The sequence below is a fragment of the Coturnix japonica genome, chromosome 7, assembly GCF_001577835.2.
Source record: "Coturnix japonica isolate 7356 chromosome 7, Coturnix japonica 2.1, whole genome shotgun sequence".
NCBI classification, from domain to species: domain Eukaryota; kingdom Metazoa; phylum Chordata; class Aves; order Galliformes; family Phasianidae; genus Coturnix; species Coturnix japonica.
Window position 1 is genome coordinate 25,532,877 of NC_029522.1, and position 19,769 is coordinate 25,552,645.

The 19,769-nt window shown below is 34.1% G+C and overlaps 1 protein-coding gene across 2 annotated transcripts; it reads right to left on the reverse strand.

The window, feature by feature from the left end:
- Positions 1-3,861: 3,861 nt before the first annotated feature.
- GCG (glucagon) lies at positions 3,862-19,491 on the reverse strand. Of its 2 annotated transcripts, XM_015869001.2 has the most exons (8): positions 15,247-19,491; positions 14,498-14,684; positions 10,162-10,262; positions 9,597-9,758; positions 8,703-8,756; positions 7,350-7,487; positions 5,065-5,208; positions 3,862-4,359 (listed from the first exon to the last, which is right to left on the reverse strand). In XM_015869001.2, exons 3-8 carry the CDS (start codon positions 10,257-10,259, stop codon positions 4,335-4,337), a joined length of 621 nt encoding a protein of 206 aa, XP_015724487.1. In that variant the 5' UTR covers positions 10,260-10,262; positions 14,498-14,684; positions 15,247-19,491; the 3' UTR covers positions 3,862-4,334. The 2 variants fall into 2 exon arrangements, with proteins under 2 accessions (XP_015724487.1, XP_015724486.1); XM_015869000.2 differs by having other exon boundaries at positions 14,498-19,491.
- Positions 19,492-19,769: the final 278 nt, after the last annotated feature.

The following is a 19,769-nucleotide window of genomic DNA, read 5'->3' on the forward strand; positions in this document are numbered from 1 at the left end:
TGTTCTAACTCTGTTTATTTATTCTAGTCTTCCCTTTAGAAATATGGAGAACTCCAATGGGAAAATTAGAAAAAATACATTCTCTTCTGCAGAACAAAACAAACATTGTTTGGGACTTAAAATGCATAAAGACTCTTTTACAGATACAATAATGTATTCTGCATGTCTCATTGTGTGGCTACAGGACACAAATGAAGTAATGAAAAAAGTTTTACACTAATTTCAGGGCTCCCTTACAAATGTGCTGTGGTGAAGAGAAGGTATGGGTGCTGCTTACACTAAAGAGTGTTCAAGCTCTACTTGAGTAAAGTGTGCCTGGTGATAGCAAATGTGTGATTTTTTTCCAGGAATTTATTTTTGTTTCTTTACATTTTGAATCTGAAATGGCACAAAGACAGTTTGGTAATTCATTGTTATAACGATTCCAACTGAGAGGATTTTGAAGAGAGAGAAACTATAAATCAGAAAAGGAAATGAGAAAAAAATCCAAAAAACTTCTTTTCTGTGGTTATATCAGTAGGACAAGCATTTCAGTGTGGCTAGTAGAACTTGTCATTCAGTTCTTTCAAATTTATATATGTCTATATAAATAACATCAAATGATTTTCCTAGCAACTGAAGATTCTTGCAACTTGTCTACAGAGCACAGCTAAATGGCTATTGTATCTCAGTTAAAATAAATATATATATTGAAATATGATATTTAATTCCAATTAGTTCTCTTGTTGTTCTTGAATGTGCTTATATTTCCAGATACTTAGCAAATGTTACTGTGTCCAGTTCTGGGCTCCCCAGTACAAAAAAGACAGGGATCTCTTGGAAAGAGTCCAGTTGAGGGCCACTAAGATGGTGAAGGGCCTGGAGCATCTCCCCTATGAGGAGAGACTTAGGGAACTGTGTCTGTTTAACCTTGAGAAAAGAAGGCTGAGAGGGGACTTGATCCAGGTTTATAAATACCTGAGGTGTGGGAGCCATAGCGGTGAGGCTGGTCTCTTTTCAGTAGTGTGTGGGGATAGGACAAGGGGTAATGGGATGAAACTACAGCATAGGAAGTTCTGCACGAATGTGCGGAAGAACTTCTTTACAGTGAGGGTGACGGAGCACTGGAACAGGCTGCCCAGGGAGGTGGTGGAGTCTCCTTCTCTGGAGATATTTAAGACCCACCTGGACGCCTACCTGGGTGACATGGTGTAGGGAGCCTGCTTTGGCAGGGGGGTTGGACTCGATGATCTCTAGAGGTCCCTTCCAACCCCTACAATTCTGTGATTCTGTGAAATGGAATGGAATAGGAAGGGTGCTGTACATTTCAGTATCTAAAATGCGGTTAATGAAGAAGGTAAAACTGGGAACAGTTTTTAATATAAGTCCACTTGCAAGTTGTGTGTAGCACATGTGTAGAGGCATAGAGGACTCCAAGTACATACACAAATGATTAAAATATGCAACTTCTGAATCCACACTTACACAATGGAGTGAAAACAATTGAATACCAAAACATCATTGGTACTCTTTTCATACAACTTAAAGAAGGTAGAAGGTTTTCTAGTAGAGTGAAGAAGTCAGTATGAAGTGTATAAGGCAGTAAAAACAAAATAAGTAATATTTTTTTTTTGCATTGTAATCTACATTTATGATGCATTTACAATGTATTTCACATAAAATGGAACCCATAGCCTAACTCTTCTAGTATACTTTAATCTCATATAAAGTGTAGGGAGGCATCACAACAGCATCATCTTTTATAGCTTACCAATGAAGACCTCTTGTGCACACCAGAACATTTGATTTTAGTTAGGTGTATGCAGTTTGGTCCTTGAATGAAGAGGCTGAAAAGGAAGATTAATGTTTTTGAGGGTATAGCTCTGTTGGTAATTTTGAAACATCCTACTGAGCAAGATCCCCTTTGGCAGACATACTTGCCTTCCTTTATTTGCAGACAGCAAATTGAAGCCCCCTCATACATGCAGTAACACCACATGAACCACAACCAAAATAAAAACAGACAGCTGTTAATTATTTCATTGCCTGAAGACTTCAAAGAACATCTATTATTTGCAAGGAATTTCAGGGCCACTCAAAAATTGCTATATCTCTTTACAAATGCAACATATATAGAATTTAATACCTAGAACCTCTCTCCCTTACTATAAAGCACAAAATCAAGACAAAAATATAAATAGCAATACTCTGTAGACTTGCCTGCTGTAACTATTCTGCCCCCTCTGAGCCTGAAGACGTGGATAGGTGTTGTTTGGTACAGACTCTTTGAGGAAGCGGCTGCTACATGGTTAGGTTTATATCATCCACTTGATTACGTCTAGCATGTACAGGAAATATTCAGCACATACCTCATTTGTTCCCCCAAATGGACTTGTTCTGTGCTTTCAGGATAAGTGTAAATCCTAGTCCTGTTGCTAAGCTCATATTTGGAACTGCTGGAACATGCTCAACTTCATCTGACTTCTGATTCATGCTCTAGATTGGGACTCAGAAAATTAGAATGTAAATATTTTTGCTGTGTTTCGAACAAGCTGCATAACTTTGAGAAAATTATTTATACCCTTCTGTCCCTAAAAACATCTAAGAATATTATTAACATATGCTCAAATATGCTGGTGATAGACACCACAAGTAAGTGGGTTCATAACTCTGGAACCTTGTCCTTCAGAGCAATAAATGTCTTCAGCAGAACAGAATAAAACACATTAAAGACATTTGCTCAGTTTATAGAAATAGAAGATTTAAATTTTTGTACCATTTCAATGTAGACCATATGGATCCAACTGTATATAACTGAATACTTAATACAGCAAAGTTCTACTGAGTTTTAACTGTTTTAGGTTGGATTAATGTTGCTGTCAAAAATCTGTTTAAGTACCAATTTGGGTATGATCAGTTCTGATCTGAAACTGTGCAATATTTCTTCATGTAGCATATTCAGAAGACAGTCTATCCAGAAATTCCAGACCACTGTTGTAGATGTCTTTAAAAAACAAAGGGGACGTAAAACTAGTTATTCCTAACAAAATTTTAGGTTCCAGTTCTGATTCAACACCTGTTCTGTATCACATCAAGTTCTGTTGGGTACTTGCCAAAACCCTTGGTTTTCTCTTAAAATACTACCTGTTAGTACATTTTTGTATGTATACCTGGAATACTGCTATTATGGCAAAGGAAGAAAAGGGGGGTTGAGGACTCACAGGAAGAGATGCATTAGAGCACCGTAAGCTATTTATTTGAAAGCTGCAGTTACAGCCATACATACAAAAACACATCCTGACCAATTGAAAAGGAAATGCTAGAAGCACTGAAGTCTGCAGGCAAAGTGTACTGTGAACATAATGGAAATGGCATAAGTTACTGAAATCACTGTTACAAGTTAGAGTATAATGCTGTGAACTGCAGGAGGTGATGGGTACAGTGCATTTCAGAGGAAGAAGGAAGAAAATGATATAACGTAGATTATTATTAGAATGATCTCAGGGTGATTTGAGTTGGCTTTACTCAGAAGTCTTATAAACCTTGACAGTATTAGGTGGTAGAGTTTCCACTATTAATAAAGTAAATTTCAGTTAATATTTTTCAAATCTGTCCTCCCGCTTCTCAGAAACAGCCATTTATGCTAATGAATACTGTTCAGTCTTGCTTCCATCTCTAGCTTCATTTTAGATTATTCTTTATCATTAAGAATAATCAAACTTTATACAGCTCTTCTCATAAAGTCGTAATAGAGAAAAATTGACAAAATGCTGATTTTGTTTTATCATTCTGAACAAGCCAGTTCCAATATCTCAGCGACAGTAACATTAGAATAAAATAAAATGGAGTGGAAACAGACAAAGGGGATATACAGACGAAAAGTCAACAGAAAAGAAGCTTGAAAAAAATTTATTTAAGGCTATTATTTAATATCCTTAAAGCTTAGCCTTTTTATAACAAAGGTTTCAACAGGGATATTTACTTTTCAGACATTTGCAGCTGCCAGTCCCAAGGTAATAACTGGTAATTGAATCATTTGTGTGCATAAGTCAATTTTTAGAAAAATAATTTCATAAGTAAATATAAATGGTGTTATTTCAGTTCAAATAAGTGGAAAATATAAAGAATTGGAACTTTCATAATCTTAAAACTATTCTGATAACCATCCATTAGACGGTAGGTATTCCATATATAATCCTTTGGCAACATTAAATGACACTACAATTATTTTCTGGCATGCAAAGTGACACAGCTTTGTTATAACCTATGTAAATGACAATATAGATTTCAGAATCTCTTCGTAGCTGGTATTGAGGCAGTGAAGATCTCCATTTATCCCATTTTTTTCTGCATTCTTACTGGTATTCTCCCAAAAGGTCTCTGTGAGGGGAGGAAAAAAAGCAGTGGCAATGAGGACATAGTATAAATTTCACAAGGTTTGTTACATATGCATGAAATATATTTTTTCTTGTTACAAATTAGCAGATATTAGTTCAACAAATCCCTTAATGCTTGTCTCTAATGAAAGTCTGAAAGCTATTCCTAAAGGAAAAGATTTTTAATAGCTTCAAATAGATGACTTTCTTAATTATTTCAGTGCTTAACCACAAACAAACATAAAAATATGAAACTGTTGTTCAAATCCATGCTTTAACAACAAACTCAATTTTAATTTTTTTTTGTTTGTTTGTTTTGCTGTTTCATACTTCCGAGATGAAGTAGAGATTTGAGGTCCTTTAGAAGTCAAAAGGCATAGTTAACAAACTTTTGCAGCGGACACCTAACATTTTAGAAAATCTGGCCTTCACATGTGCCTTAAAGGGACTTTTGAAACGCTTTGTCAGTATCAACTAATAATCCTCAGAATATTGACCTGTTTGTAGAGTTCACATTTAAGTAGCTGTTTGGAATGACTTCTCTTTAGAGCATCATACCCTTGTTCAGCACTGTGTGTAACATGCAGTTTGTAACACTGTTACACGTATTTCTGTGTTTAAGAGAAAAGGGAGCTGTATTTTCCCTATGTGTGACAAATACATTTAAAAAACCGATGTATTAAGGTAAATATGATCAAAATTCAGGCACCTTTGGGTAACTTTTGTGTTAATCAGCCATTTTAGGAACTCTTTGGCAGCCATATCATCCAGGATTTTGTTGATATCACTTGTGAAAGTGCCATCTGCATGTCTTCGGCCCATTTCTTCAGCCATTAAAGCTTTTTCTGGGAAACTTCAAAGGAAATAAGTTATGAAACAATTTGTAAGTCCAAAGAAACAAACTGATAAAAGGGCCTTATCACAAGTACTTAATTACTCAAAATTTCCTTTGATTTGAAAGGGTTAAAGGTTGAGCCAGATGTTATGGCACTGCATAGCATGAAGCACATCAGAACAACTTATGAAGCATTATTTTTACAACAGAAGAAAGCCTCTGTGTCTCCCTTCACCAGAAGGGACTCTTCCTTTAGTCTTCCTCTAGTCTAGATTCCTCTTTAGTGTTTTCTCATACAAATATACTTTTAAAGCTATAGATGCAAAAATATAACTAAGTCAACAACATTTATGTCAAGTAAACTAGGCATCAGTAAAACTCACAGTAGATGTACTAGGAATCATTTTTTAAGGAACTATCACTACTGAAACATTACAGTCAAATTTTCATACGGATTTTTCCATTTGACTCTTAATGTCTTTGTTGTATATTTACAATTATATTGCATAGTTATTTTAAAAGTAAAAGCAGCAGCTTTTGGGGGAGATAAAATAACTGAATTAAAATATCTGTATTAAAATTATGTGCTTCTTGATGCACAATATATTTTTGTATTTGGAATCCATTCATGAATTTTGATGCATCCATTTCTGAACATGGAAAGCCATTTTACCAAGGGGTTTATTTAGAAAGCTTGTTTCAAACCACGAAATAAAGGAAAAATTTTCTATGTTCCAATGAGGTTTGCTGATTGAGACACACTATGTTCTGGGATCAGCGACAGGTGGGCTGTTTATTTTATGTACTAATTTTAGGAAAAGCTACATTCAAGTCTGGCTGCAAATAGTACTAAATATTAGGAATTAGGAAGCTGCTCTATGTGTAATTGTTTGTCTAGGTTTTTAAGCTCAGGTCATCAGAGCTCACTTGTAATCTCTCTTTCTTATAAATGCTAAAATAAGTTATCTCTTTCTGTATAAAAATGACATGAAAAACAGCTGCAGATCTGAACATCACCTGGAAGTGGCTCCAGCTTTTCCCTTATCTGCATAGCTTGACCTCATTTACTTAGCACTGTTTTTTCATCATTATTTTCAAGTTTACTTTTACCTAGTTAGTCTTTCTTAACTACAACACACAATCTTGTCTTACAGATTATATTTTATTGTTATTGTTATTTATTATTTTTAGATAATATGAGAGATTTACATAGTACTTTACAGCTAGCAAAACATATAATAATAGGATGAACTGAAATCCCTGCCCCAAAGAGCTCACAATCTAAAGGCACAAAAAGTACAGAACAGTTAAAAAGTAGTGAGTGGCATGTGCATGATGTAGCTCCTTAGCACACAGACTTGGAATGGTGGTAAGACAAAATGTGCCTGAAATTAAGGCTGTTCCAAGAGTAAGTTTGTTGTGAAAAAGATACAAAGTCATGAGTGAACAGATGAAGTGAATAGGTTTGAGAAATCTAAATGAATATATGGAGATCAAGATAATGAAAAAGTCTGAGATGTACCTGAATCAAAACTATGGATATGAATCTTGAAAACTGTGAACTATAGCAAAAGAAGTAGAGATGCCTTAAAAAGGAAAATAAAGGATAGTTGTAGGAAATTATGGTTAATTTTGATGCTACAATATGTGACTTTGTGGATAATAGGAAGAGCAAAAGCAACTGCTGGGAATGATCACCAGAGCGCAGAAAATGGCTGTGGTGGCAGTGACATCAGTACAAATTTCTTCTTGGAAATACTGCAGAGGGAATTACTGACTACAAAGGCAGAGAAAAATAGAAAGAAATTTACGATGACACTAACATGACTTGACTCTGAGAGTTAAGAAGACTGTAAGCAATGTTGGGATGAGGAAAAGGTAATAATTAGAGGAAACTCTGGTTTAGTTTTAGATATATTGATCTTAAATATAATTTGACCTTTCAGAGTGTAACAGTATACTGAACATGTTTGTTTCAGTCTATGCTTGAACTTAATAACTTATGATGGTGATCTAACAGCCACACAGTATCTTCTATTACAAAAGGAAAACGTGAAGTACAGTAGGAATGATCAAAAATACATCAAGATTTCATCAGATTTGATTTCTAACCTTGAAAGCAAAGCAAAATTTAATAATAAGAATGGATGGATTCTTACTCTCTTCTTCCTCGTCCATTCACTAACCAAGCAATGAATTCTTTGGCAGCTTGACCTTCCAAATAAGAAGTGATATCACTGGTGTAGGTGCCTTCAGCATGTCTCTCAAATTCAGAATGACGCTTGGAAATTGCATTGCTGAAAGAGGAGCAGTAATCTAGGATCAGACTACATTATTTATCAATTTGTTTTTAAGCATTTAATAATTTAAATTTCCCACAATCTGTATCAGACAGAGTTTTTCTTTATTTCTCAAAGTACTCCTGATATGTTCCTTTTTTAATTCTGGAAGCGACACATATGCTACACAATACAGTTTTGTGTTAAATGAACTAGCTCTAAACAAATAAGGTACTGAAAGCATGTATAACTGCACTGGAATGGTCTTCTGCTAGGTGAATTAGCTCTGCACAGCAAACTACCATATTCTACAAACATACTATTTCTTACCTCTATCTACACTAACTAAAAACTCCATTGAGCTACTCCTTTTGTGCTCATCTTCATTATTTCTCAGCCAAACTCCTCAGACATATCTTTTTGATAATATTCTGATTCATTTTGAATCGTTCTGTGAATATCCATTGTTTTCAACAAAGTAGTAATCTTGGAACAATTGTAAACTTGATAAACTTTAGCTTAATAGGAATTGCTTCCCAATCCTACCCCTGCTTCTTTCTGTTATTTATAGCAAAATTATGTCACACTGACCCTTAGGAAGACAAGCTGCATTGAAAAGTAGACATGTTTTGGAATATTTTCCCATGAAAAGTTCCCTTGAATTTCTATTTCCGAGTTTGTTGATTTCTGCCAAATTTTCAGGGCCGTTAGCGTTTTGTATTATTTTTTTTTGTCTTCCTGGGATTTCATCATTCCTCCCAATTTAGTACCATCTGCACTTTCCATCAGCTTGTTGACTAGAGTTTCAAACATTCTTGATAAAATGTTAATTTTGTTAAGATATGCTGAAAGATTTAGCATTATATTGACAGTGTTTAGAAAGGAAGGATTTTTGTAATCCAAGATGCCCTCTCTGGATTTTCTGACAAATAAAAAAATAATGTAAGTATTTCGATCTGTCTGGCTAACAGAGATTTTTTGTGGCTGTTGTTTTTTCCAAATTTCCAACCCCTCTCCTAGAATCAAAGGAAACAAAATTTAAGCCATGTACAGGCATGAAAAACAGATGTTTTCTCTTTCTTCATAAAAAGAACAGGTGCAGCATAATTTCTTTTGGTAAGTGTTTCTCTGATTATGTTAACATTGTAAATAGTAAGAGTTTATTTATTTATTTTTTAACAGAAAATTAACTCGACTTGCTTTTGAGTAACAAGTTTGTTGCAAATAGAATACCTTGAGAGCTGGTCTGGGAATTTGTCATTCTCTTTGTCCTCTTGTCCTTGTTGGCTGTAGTGGAATTCCACAACCATTAGAACATTATTAGCGGTACATTGCAAAGCATGTATGAGATGATAAAATTCTAATTGTTATTATCATATATTATATTATATTATCATAAACAACCACAAATGATGGATGAACATTCTAAATATTTTCAGGCTTATGTATTTAAATTAATAATATATTGAGAAATGATTACTTTAAATATTCCCACAGTGATTTAAAAGATTAATATAACAGATTTTTTGATTGACTGTGGGCAGATGTTCTCCAGAACACAGAGCATAGAATTACTTGCTTTTTTGTTTTTCACGTTCTTAGCTTGTTAGTCTTTTTTTAAAGCAAACTGTACCTTCAAAAAACCATGCCAACTCATGCCTTAACAGAATACTTGTAAACCATTGGTGAGTTAAGCTTAAATCTCAGTCCTCTTTTCACAAATGAAACTTCAGGATTAGAGAAACCACAGATATAAGGTTCTATGAAGGCCCAGTGGCTACATTTTTACCCTATATTTGTGTACCTTGTACATATTGAAATTTCTTTCAGTGAATGAGCTGTTTGTCCCAAAGAGGCTGAGATACAGCATCATTTTAGATCACACATTAAATAATATAGTGACAAGACACCTAATTTATCCAATCAATTTTGACTAATTTTTTTTGTGTACATATTCCCCATTTCTAATAACATATTAAAGTTCTACATAAACTTTTGCTAAATACATTATCAATCTGAGGATTACATATGGTTTGTGATGGGGAGCTGAAAGAAAGAAACTGAATTCATTCAGATTCTTGGCTGTGTTATCAGCATGGATAGAGAAATGTGACCAGAAATGCTTACCCATTTCTTTTAGTGCTCATTAACCATTGCACAAAGTCCTGAGCTCGTCTGCTGTCCAAGTACTTGCTGTAGTCACTGGTGAATGTGCCTTGTGAATGACGCTTTACTTCATTCAGCTGTCTAGAGTCATCTAATGGTTCAGACTGGGAGGCTTTGAATGATCTAAGAAAAGTTTAGAAGTTGTTAACTGGCAATGGCTACAGTACATCCTACATGTGTACTGATATTTCTTTTAATAATATCATTTATAAAGTGAAAAAAAAAAAAAGTGGTTTTTTTGGGGTTTTTTTTTTGTTTGTTTGTTTTTTTGGTTGTTAGGAGGCTAGTAAAATGAATCAATATTATAGCTTGGATACTGCACATTTACAAGGTTTATTGGATAATTAAAGTACTTACTATTTAAAATACCAAAAGCTATAGTGCTACAATTTGCAACATTAAAAGTTTTTAGCAGTTTTAATGGTAGATTAAATACTTTCTATAAATCACAGTATGCTTTGCTTTGAACAATAAGGAAGCAAAGTTCATTCTAAGAGTTTCTACGAGGTTGATCTAAAGAATTTACCTTGATTTCTCCTCTGTTTCCTGAAGAGGATTTTGCCAGCTGCCTTGAACTATCATTAAAAGGAGTCCAGCAATAAAATAAATACTTTTCATTTTCATTGCCTGTCAAAACAGAGATTTGGCTAAGAAAAATGTAATCATCTTTACATAATACTGAATCAATTGCATCAGAAAGAAACATCATCAGCGCTGATCTAAACTTGAAGAAACTAAGATCCTGTGTAATGAAAGGAGTCTACAGTACCTTGGGCAGACATTCAAAAAACGTAGTTTCTGCTCTAGTTTTTAGATTTTATTCTCTATTCAGGATTTCAAGGTGAGCTAAGAGTAGCTATATCTTCATTTTCCTTTGTGAAAGGTCCTTATTTCCTTTGCTCTAGGCTCTGCTGACAGCAAGTATTGTATCTGTTTGTGTAACATTGTTTTTTTGCAAAACTAGGGCAGTGGTATGACTTCTACTTTTTCATTTACTAGAGACAAAGAAAAGCAAACTTCTGTCAGGAAGGCTAAAACATCAGCAGCTCCTCGTTCTTTCTTTCTGACCTGTAACACTCCTTTAATTTTGTTACTTTTCTAGATTCAACACATATTGCAGCAGTAGGCCTCTTGAATAAATGCCATATTATTAGGTGACTACTTAGAAAAAACATTAAGCCCCACAGCGACTTAACATTTATGGCAGGATATTCGAAGATCTGTTTCTTGCACTTTTAACACAATATTCTCTTTTGCTTAAGCACTTTCACTATGGGGTTTCGTGCGATATACAAGATATAGTGTATAAACTTTGTCTTAATGTTAACAAACCAAAGAAGAAAATACTGTCTTCCAGGTATAATTCTTACTGTTTTAGGTCATTCTATTGTTTTTAGTTACACAAAAGAAATGGGTACATTATTATCACAAGCACTCTAATCTTTTTAAGACTCACTGAATTTACTGTGAGACTGTACAATGTAATGTATAGTACTTCTTTATGTACTGGTGATTTACAGCCAAGCTGTGAGTGTCTTATTTGAGTAAGTGACTGGTTTACTCATGTATGTAGTTCAGTTGCAACTTTTATTAAATTATCACCAATGCAAAAAAAGCTTAATCCAATTTTCTAATTGAGTGCCATGATTTTCATTATTTAATGTATTAATACCTCTGTTGACACATAATCCTGTGTAGGGCAAACTGTTGATAAAATGAATGCTTTTCATTTGGGACTTACAAAACCCTGTGCAAAACGGACTGATTGCTAATAGTCTGAAAAGCATTGAGGTCTTATGTGTAAGCATGAAAAGATAGGAAATCTGCTTACAAAATCCATCAGTGTTGTTTATTGTTCATTGAAGTTTTGATCACTTTGTGGAATGAGTGTACAGTCAATGAAACTGATTTAAAATGCTGCTTGGTGCTTTTGAGCTTGACAAAGAAATCAAATACACAATTCATTCAATGAGTAAATGTTAAATCATTGAATAATGAATAGTGAATGTTCTTGAGTTCACATGTTCAAAATGTCACTGGAAATAATTTCATCATTATGATGAACTTGGACTGATACTTGACTATTTGACGGAGCCCTTCCATCATCCATAAAATTTTCTTATAGAATTTTATGTCACATTCTGAAAAACGAAGTGAAATAGGAAAGATAAATGCACTGAAGTAAAGTCATAGGTGTTATAATAGGATCCAACTATAAACACCATTCCCTCTAAGTGTAATCTGCACTAAACTTCGCCAGCTCCAATAATTTGATACATAAATCCAATTATTTAATAAAGTAATTTGAAAGAAAACATATATATTCTCTATGCCTTGTTATAGTACGCTGGATTGAAATATACAACAGCCTTAAGGAATCCATATGAATGCTATTTTGCTTCAATACCTCAATGCCAGTAACAAAATGTTCAGTCATTCAAAATCTTAATTAAATCTTAATAAAATATGGTAAAATAAATTGATGAGTATAAGACTTACTAGTGGATTTTATTATATTAAACAATGGAGTCAATTTCCTTGTCTCTATTGGGAGCTACTGACAGCATTGTTCCTTTTGTGGTTGTTTTTTTCCACAGTGTGTATAACGTGTTTTCTGCTTTTTACAATGATCTCATATACGAGATTAGATTCCTACATCTCTATAGAACATACCTGTAGTAACAACAAATAATGCAGTGGCCATGTAATCATTCAGTTCTGTTATAATTGTAACCATAATATACAACTCTCTTTTTTGTATTTCACTTGGAGCTGTAATTTGGTGGTGCAACACTGACATCCAATGTTAGTCCCAAAGAATGCATAATTTCACATTTCACAGGCTTTTAATGACACAATAAAAGCTCTGCCTTATTCTTTTGGAGATTACATATATATATATGTATGTCACAAAAAAGGCTTGATTTCTGTGTAGTGGCCCTCATGCTAGCTGACATAGGTATAAATGACTTAGCCTTGACACCAAATAAGAGTCTGGGTATTGCACTATACATAAGTAGATTTCCCATCTGTGATGGTATACAAACAAACTAGTATACTTTTACTTAACTTGAAAAACTAGAACAGAATATATACTTTACTACTGCCTGTACCACTCTTAAATTATGATACAGTTTAGACATAAACCTAAGTCGCTGAAATTGAGTGAAAGAAAAAGTCTCACCATTAATCCAGTCCATTTATAATAATATCAGACAGAAAAGACATAAAACTAGAAAATAAATACTTAAAGCCCATTGTAACTGACAGATGTTCAGTGATTTAGTCATATCTTGAGCTGAATCCTGGGTCTCATTCCTATAGAGCTTTTCAGCTACTTTATGCATTAAAAATATGCTTAAATTTAAATGTGTATTGAACATCTTTCTAAATTTTTAAGAATCAGATTCTGAGAAGATTAATACAAAGAAAGATATATAAATGCAGTTCCGGAAGTATTTTCAGGTAAGGGAAACTCAGCCATCAATAGAATAAACATTTTAAAGTGTACAGACTAGCTGTTAAACCTCTGTCAAACATATTTTCCTAAAAATTTAGAATCTGTTTAGTTTGTTCAGAGTTTAGCACTTGTCATTTCTAACCCAAACCAGCAAAAGCAGTTTTCTACAAGTTAAAGAAAGCATTGTATTAAAGAGCGATTTTCTATTATAAAAAGAAAAAAGCAGTGATTCTACTGTTAGGCTACAAGAAAACTGAAGCTAATTTCACATAGAAAGTGCTCAAGAAAAACATTTCTAATGAAAAAGATCTCACTTTGAGCTGTCAGAAAATACAAAATGAATCTTATTTTCTCAATCAATCTGATTTTTCTAGTTTTCCCTTATATTTTGCTGTAGTTATCTTTTGCACACTGTGTGCAAGTTAAACTAACTTAATGTTATTGAGTTTTCAAAAAAAAAAACAAAAACAACATTCTTTCAAAAGTCAGATTTGTATCCATTTCCAGTTTAAATATAAATAGTATGGAATGACATCAATTAAAAAAAAAAAAGGAATATTACATATGAAAATGTACAAGTGAATAAAGTAGATTTGTATTGAAGCAAAAAAATGCAGGTAGCAATTATTCCTAATTATTTGTGTATTACTGTTTTGGATAGATATGCTTTAAATCTCTTTATCTGCAGCAATATGGAGAGTTCTGTAAAAAAACAATCAGTCATTCTAGCCTAAGGATGTCCAGACCAGAAAGTTAAGTTAAATTTTATACAATAAGCCCAATAACTATTTAAAGGTTTTATTTTTTTAAAATGATATAAAATTTCCCATTGAGATTTTACAGTGATATGAAAACAACAGTTTTTTGAGATGCACCAATCTGAAAGTAGGGCAGTGGAGTGGTAATCTGTAGGGTGATGGGGTGACAAGCTGTTTTGGACAGATTTCAGTTAAAGTCCACATAGAGCCATTTATTTTGTTTGCATTTTCCCAAGTTAATCTATACTGCTTCATATTTAGGAAGGAGCTGTAAGGAATGAATACTTTTAAAATAATGTTCATTAAATATCCCTGAAGTAGCTAAAAACATAATTATCAGTAGTTTTGTATTTCACATTTAAATTCTTAATACAGTGCCTGTTTTTCATCCTTCTTTCAATTGCTTCTGCAGTCCTAGTAGTTGATGTTCCCTTTTGGGATTATTCTGTTAAACTAGCTCAATAGATTAAAAAAATTTAAATGGTGATGTCCTTAATTTGAAACATTTGGGAATATAACCACAGAAGAAAACAACAATTTATTGAAAGATCCTGCATCTCTGTTGCAATCGTTGGACAACACAATTAAGAAAATGCATTCAGCTTTCTCAGATGAATTGTACAAGTACTTCACATAAATCTTACCTTTTATATTTTGAAGTGATATGTAGCAGTTGGAGAAAGATCTGCTACTCTTTCTTCTGGAACTATGGGGAGCCTTGAGGATCCTGAGATCTGCCTAGCTGCCTCCTTTGTGCAGACTTATATATATACTGTTCAGCTCTAGTAAGCATTAGCAGAGTGCATCATTGCTGACAGTTTCCTAATCCAACTTTTAAAAAAAAGTCATCATATTTGCTATTCATTTCATTTGATAATTTTACAAGCAATTTCACACATTCATTCTGCTTACTTTATGACATCAATGCAAACATGGATTTGCAAAAAGAGTAAGGTAGCAATGTTCAAAGAAGTAAATATCAAACAGAAGGGCATTAGGGTGATAAATAGTTGGCTAGAGGTGCTTAGGATTAAGGCAGCAGTTTATCCAAATTCTGAATTGTCACACTAGCATTCAGCAAAGCACTTAGTATTAAGCAAAGGGCTGGACCCATTGACATTAGTAGCATCAACAAAACCTATCAATTTTAAATTTAAATTTATAAATGTAATACACTATTAACAAAAACCAGCACTACTCCAAAGTGCTTGGTTAATTTTTCAGGTAGCCTTATGCCAATATTATATTATAAAGAAGCACTTTTAATTTGAAGCACTACAGCAATGGCTACCCTCTATGCAAAGCCTAGCCTAGGTCAAATTTAACTACAAAAAATACTTGATTATCTCTAGATGAATTATGCCAACTCTACTGAATCATACTTCATACTCACTGGAGGTCTGTATGCCAGACTTCAATTGTAAGTTGAGTTTCACTCCAGGGTCTACAGGTTTATACAAGATAAGCCTTTTGCTCACATCTCTGTTCCCTTCAAGGAAATAATTATAATTAAAAATATAGGCATAAATTTAATACCTGTGCGTGTTATGTACAACTTATTCACTTCACTTTCAGTTTCAGTTCTGCTCAGAACGAAGAACGGTCTGGATTTACAGCTGACATCTCACTGGACATAAATGACAGCCTATATTCCAGTGTAAAATGACCATCACTTAGTTTTGGCACAAATCATGCATATTACAAGACACTCTTATTTCCTCTACCACTGCTTCTTGAAGCCAGGAAAGGCAGTTTTCTACTAGTTGACCACAGTCGTATTGGCATAGCCAATATTACACAACTGAGATTGTGTACAAACTTAATAAACTTAGAGTAGCAAACAAAACTAAAAAGATGCTTCCTAAGGTTCTGCCCTGAATATCATGCTGTGGTACCATAGTAAATTTGTAAGGAAACACTAAGTCTCGCTATACAGTCCACAAAATAAATGTTGATTTTTTGGGGGGTGTTTACGTATATTTTTTCTCTGCTCTTGGATCCATGTACTGGAATTCATGGTCCCTTTTTAAAATTTCTGTCTAGAATGCTAGGGACTAATAATGACACTACTGAAAAGTTAAGACCATGGTTTCAGACCCTCTCACCATTACTGTCAGTCAGGTCCTTCAGCTATTTCTGAAAGCCTGACTTTCCCTTGTTGTCAGTCTTCTTTTTTAAATACTACTTCCTTTTCCCTAATTTCCACATTCTCTTCCCCATGTCCTCTTACTTTCTACTTGTTACTGTATTCTTCCTGTCTCCAAGCCACTCAAAGTTATGGAACTGCAGTCATTGACTAGCAAAGCATATATGAACTTGCATATGTATCTACGAAATTTGGATTTTCAGCTGTATTAGTTTGAAATAACTTAGTCTGGTTTCAAATGAAAAGGCAGCCCCAGAATTACCATCTCCAACCTTCCCTAAGCAAGCAACAGTGTAGTATTGAAGACATAATGCCCATGGATTCAAAATTAACCTGGAAACTATCTTAAGCTCAAAAATCTAATTGTCTTCCTGAGATGGCACTTTCACTGTGATACTTTGTCTTCATATCTCAACATTATTTTTACCTGCAATTAAGCACTGCAAAATTGTGCTGTAATTCCAGAACTAAATAGAAGGCACTCTGTCCATTAAGTTGGTTAACTTTACATCTCCTGCAGGCAGGCATGCTCCCTAGCTCTGCAGTATGCTGATACAACAGCAGATGGTGATAAAAGGGTCGTTTAGACCTTTATTTTGCACCAGGATTATACACTTGATGAAATGGATTGTCACAGACAATATAATTGCATTTTGACGAAAAGCTTCAAAGGTTTCTAAACAAAGAATACAGAATGCAAGACAATACCTTTTTCTTCAGGATTCAGTCTCTTTTTGTTTGAGTTTGTATGTTTTCTTGTGTCAGATAAAGTTTCTTGTTTACAGTAGGATGATTTCAGGAAAAAAACACATGAGACAGCAGCCCAGTACACCTCATTGAGCAGTTTGTTACATGGGCTATATCATCTAGCAGGTCAGCTAGCATTTAAAAGATGACTGCTTGATTATGTTTTTCAAGTGATACACTTACAGTAAAAAGTACAGGAAAGAAATGAACTACCACCAAGAACCATACACCTGTCTGTTGCCATAACTGAATCTAGAGTAATACACATTTATAGAGCTCAGCAGACAAGTTCACTACACTAAACAGAGATAGAAAGCTGTCATGCATGTGTGAAGGGTGCATTCGTGCACATCCTGAACAAAGATTTTTCCTTTTACATCATAGATGTAAAAGTTAGATGGCACCTCTTGGCTCAAGTCAAGGGCTCGCTCTCCTCTGTATTATAGTTCACACATGCAACAGTACTTCAGAATCAGACTGTAAAACAGAACCTGAAAAGGACCTGCTTTCAAGAAAGTTACATCTTAATATTTTTAAAGTATCATTTGGAAATATTAAAAACTTTATTTTTGGGTTCACTAAAGTTGGAGATGATCAAAGTTTCCTACAACATCACCTCAGCAGCAGGTAATGTCTGCTGTTAGGGACTGCATATTGTACTCACTGGACCAGAAATCCAGGGTTAAATTACATAAGTAAAATAAGAAAAAAATTTTAATCAGATGAACATTGACCTATAGATCTGGCACTGAAAAATCCAAGTGGCATGTCATTTCATAGAATAGGACCACACACTTTGAATATCAGACATTTTCAAAGATGTTTTGTAAAAAAATAAATATTCAGTATTTAAACATTTTACTGAATGAGAAAGTTGCTGACTTTTTAAAGTAAACAAAATACTGCTTTTTCTAAAGTGTTTTGCTATTAGTACCTTTATATTTCTAAAGTATAGTAGAGAGAAGGCTGAATCTTGGGGTTTTACTAAACTACCAATACCTTTTCTTTCACTGCACAGGGAACATTCTCTCCTTAATTTTCTCAGTCATGACTACAGATTCTGAAATGTGTAGTCCTTTCCTATCCTTGCTATGTGACAGTGAGGCAAAAAGAGGCCTGCATTCTCCTTTTGGGAACTGGTGCAACATACATATGTAGAAACTGACATATGTAAAACAATTGGAGCATAAATGTTGCTCACATACAAGAACATGAACAAAATATTTGTGTATATTTGTGCATACATCTATGGCTACACTTTGGAGAGTAGAAGCTGCTTTCTGAAAAGAAAGATTAGTTTAGGGTCTCCGTGCCCACAGGAAAGAGTTATTGTAACTATGCAAATATCTCACACTATCTACTGACAATAAATTGGAATTGCTCCATTTGAAATCAATGGAGCTTCATCAGCTTGCGCAAGCATAAGAGCCAGTCAAGTATGTACTAGTTACTTTACATTCTGAGAAGACTATATTCATAATTGAAAGTAATATCAAATGCTCATAGCAAATACTATGAATTACTCAGATTAAATATAGGCCATTCATATGACTCTATAAACTAAACTAAACAGCTGTGCCTTGCCATCAGAACTGACAGGCAAAATAGAAAAAAATTGAATGTATTCTGATTTTTACTTATTAGCTAAATAAAAAGAGTATAACACTAACCACGTTCTGGAGACTGGCTGAAGTTACACTTAGTCTTCTACTAATGGTGCTTTATTTTCAGACTTCTTTGCAGATGTAGTAATCTCGTGTGAAGGAAAGAATGTAGTCCCATGTTTAAGTATGAAGAGACGTATGTTCATGGATAGATACTGCATAATATTTCTCATTGATTCATCCATGGAGAGGCAGTAAGGAGGTAGATGATGAAAATGGAGATCAGGAAAAGATAACTTGGAGTGGGTTTGCTATAATTTATGTACCTATAACATCACCTATAACAAAGCAGTTTTTGCTTTTCAGCTGTGTATTTTGTAAAAGTTAAACAGGATTTCTAAGGGAAACAGACTTGCAAACAACTCTGTTTGTAGTGATTTCTTCATTCAGAGCAAATATCAGTGCCTCAACTTTGTTGTTTAGTATATTTCATTTATATGACAGAGTTGAAGACTAAGTATCATGACTGGAAGTGACATTTTTTAGTATCTCAAGTGTGAGATTCAAAAGGGAAAAGAAAATGTGGAATTACTCAACATCTTCTGAAAATTGGATCCTCTAAAATGGTCTAAAGTGAGAAGTAAAACTTTAAGGATTACAGTCTATGTTTGCAATGTAGACACATACTTATTTTTCATACGTAAGACCAACTCTGAAACATGTTTTTTTTTAGCTTAAGCTTAATTCTACAGGACAAGCCCTTTCACCTTGAACTATATTGAAGTAAGTTCTGTTATAGAACTGTAGTTAAATATTGTAGACTCAGCTAAGAAGGAGAAAGAATGGGGCAAATAATTGTCCTAGAAAGGGTCTTTGGTGATGGTTTTACATGGATTGTGATTTTAGAAAGCAATGCAGAAAGAAAAAGGATTTTTTCTTGAGAATTAGTATATATATAAAAACATCTGAAAGGGAGGTGTAAAGAAGATGAAGCCAGGCTCTTTTCGGTTGTGATGAGAAGCAGTGGGCACAAACTGAAAACAGGTGTTCTGTCTGGAACAACAACTTTACTGTGCAGGTGACTGAGTGCTGGCAAAGTTGCTCTATGAGATTGTGTGGAGTCTCCATCCTTAGAGATATTCAAAAGCCATCAGGATGTAGTGCAGGACAACCTGTTCTAGGTGGCTCTGCTTGAGCCACTGAAACTGTCTTGGTGGGACAAAAAGTCTCTTCCAAATTCAGTCATTGTTTGATTCTGCAATGGCTGGTTAGAAGTGCTCTGGATCATTTCTAATAAATGATTGCATTGCTACCTGCTATTAGTATAAGCAACTTACTTTAATATGTTATTTACGCTTGGATTTTTTTTTTTGCCACTCACAGCATTCTAGGACATTTTCCTCAGGTCATCAAACCACA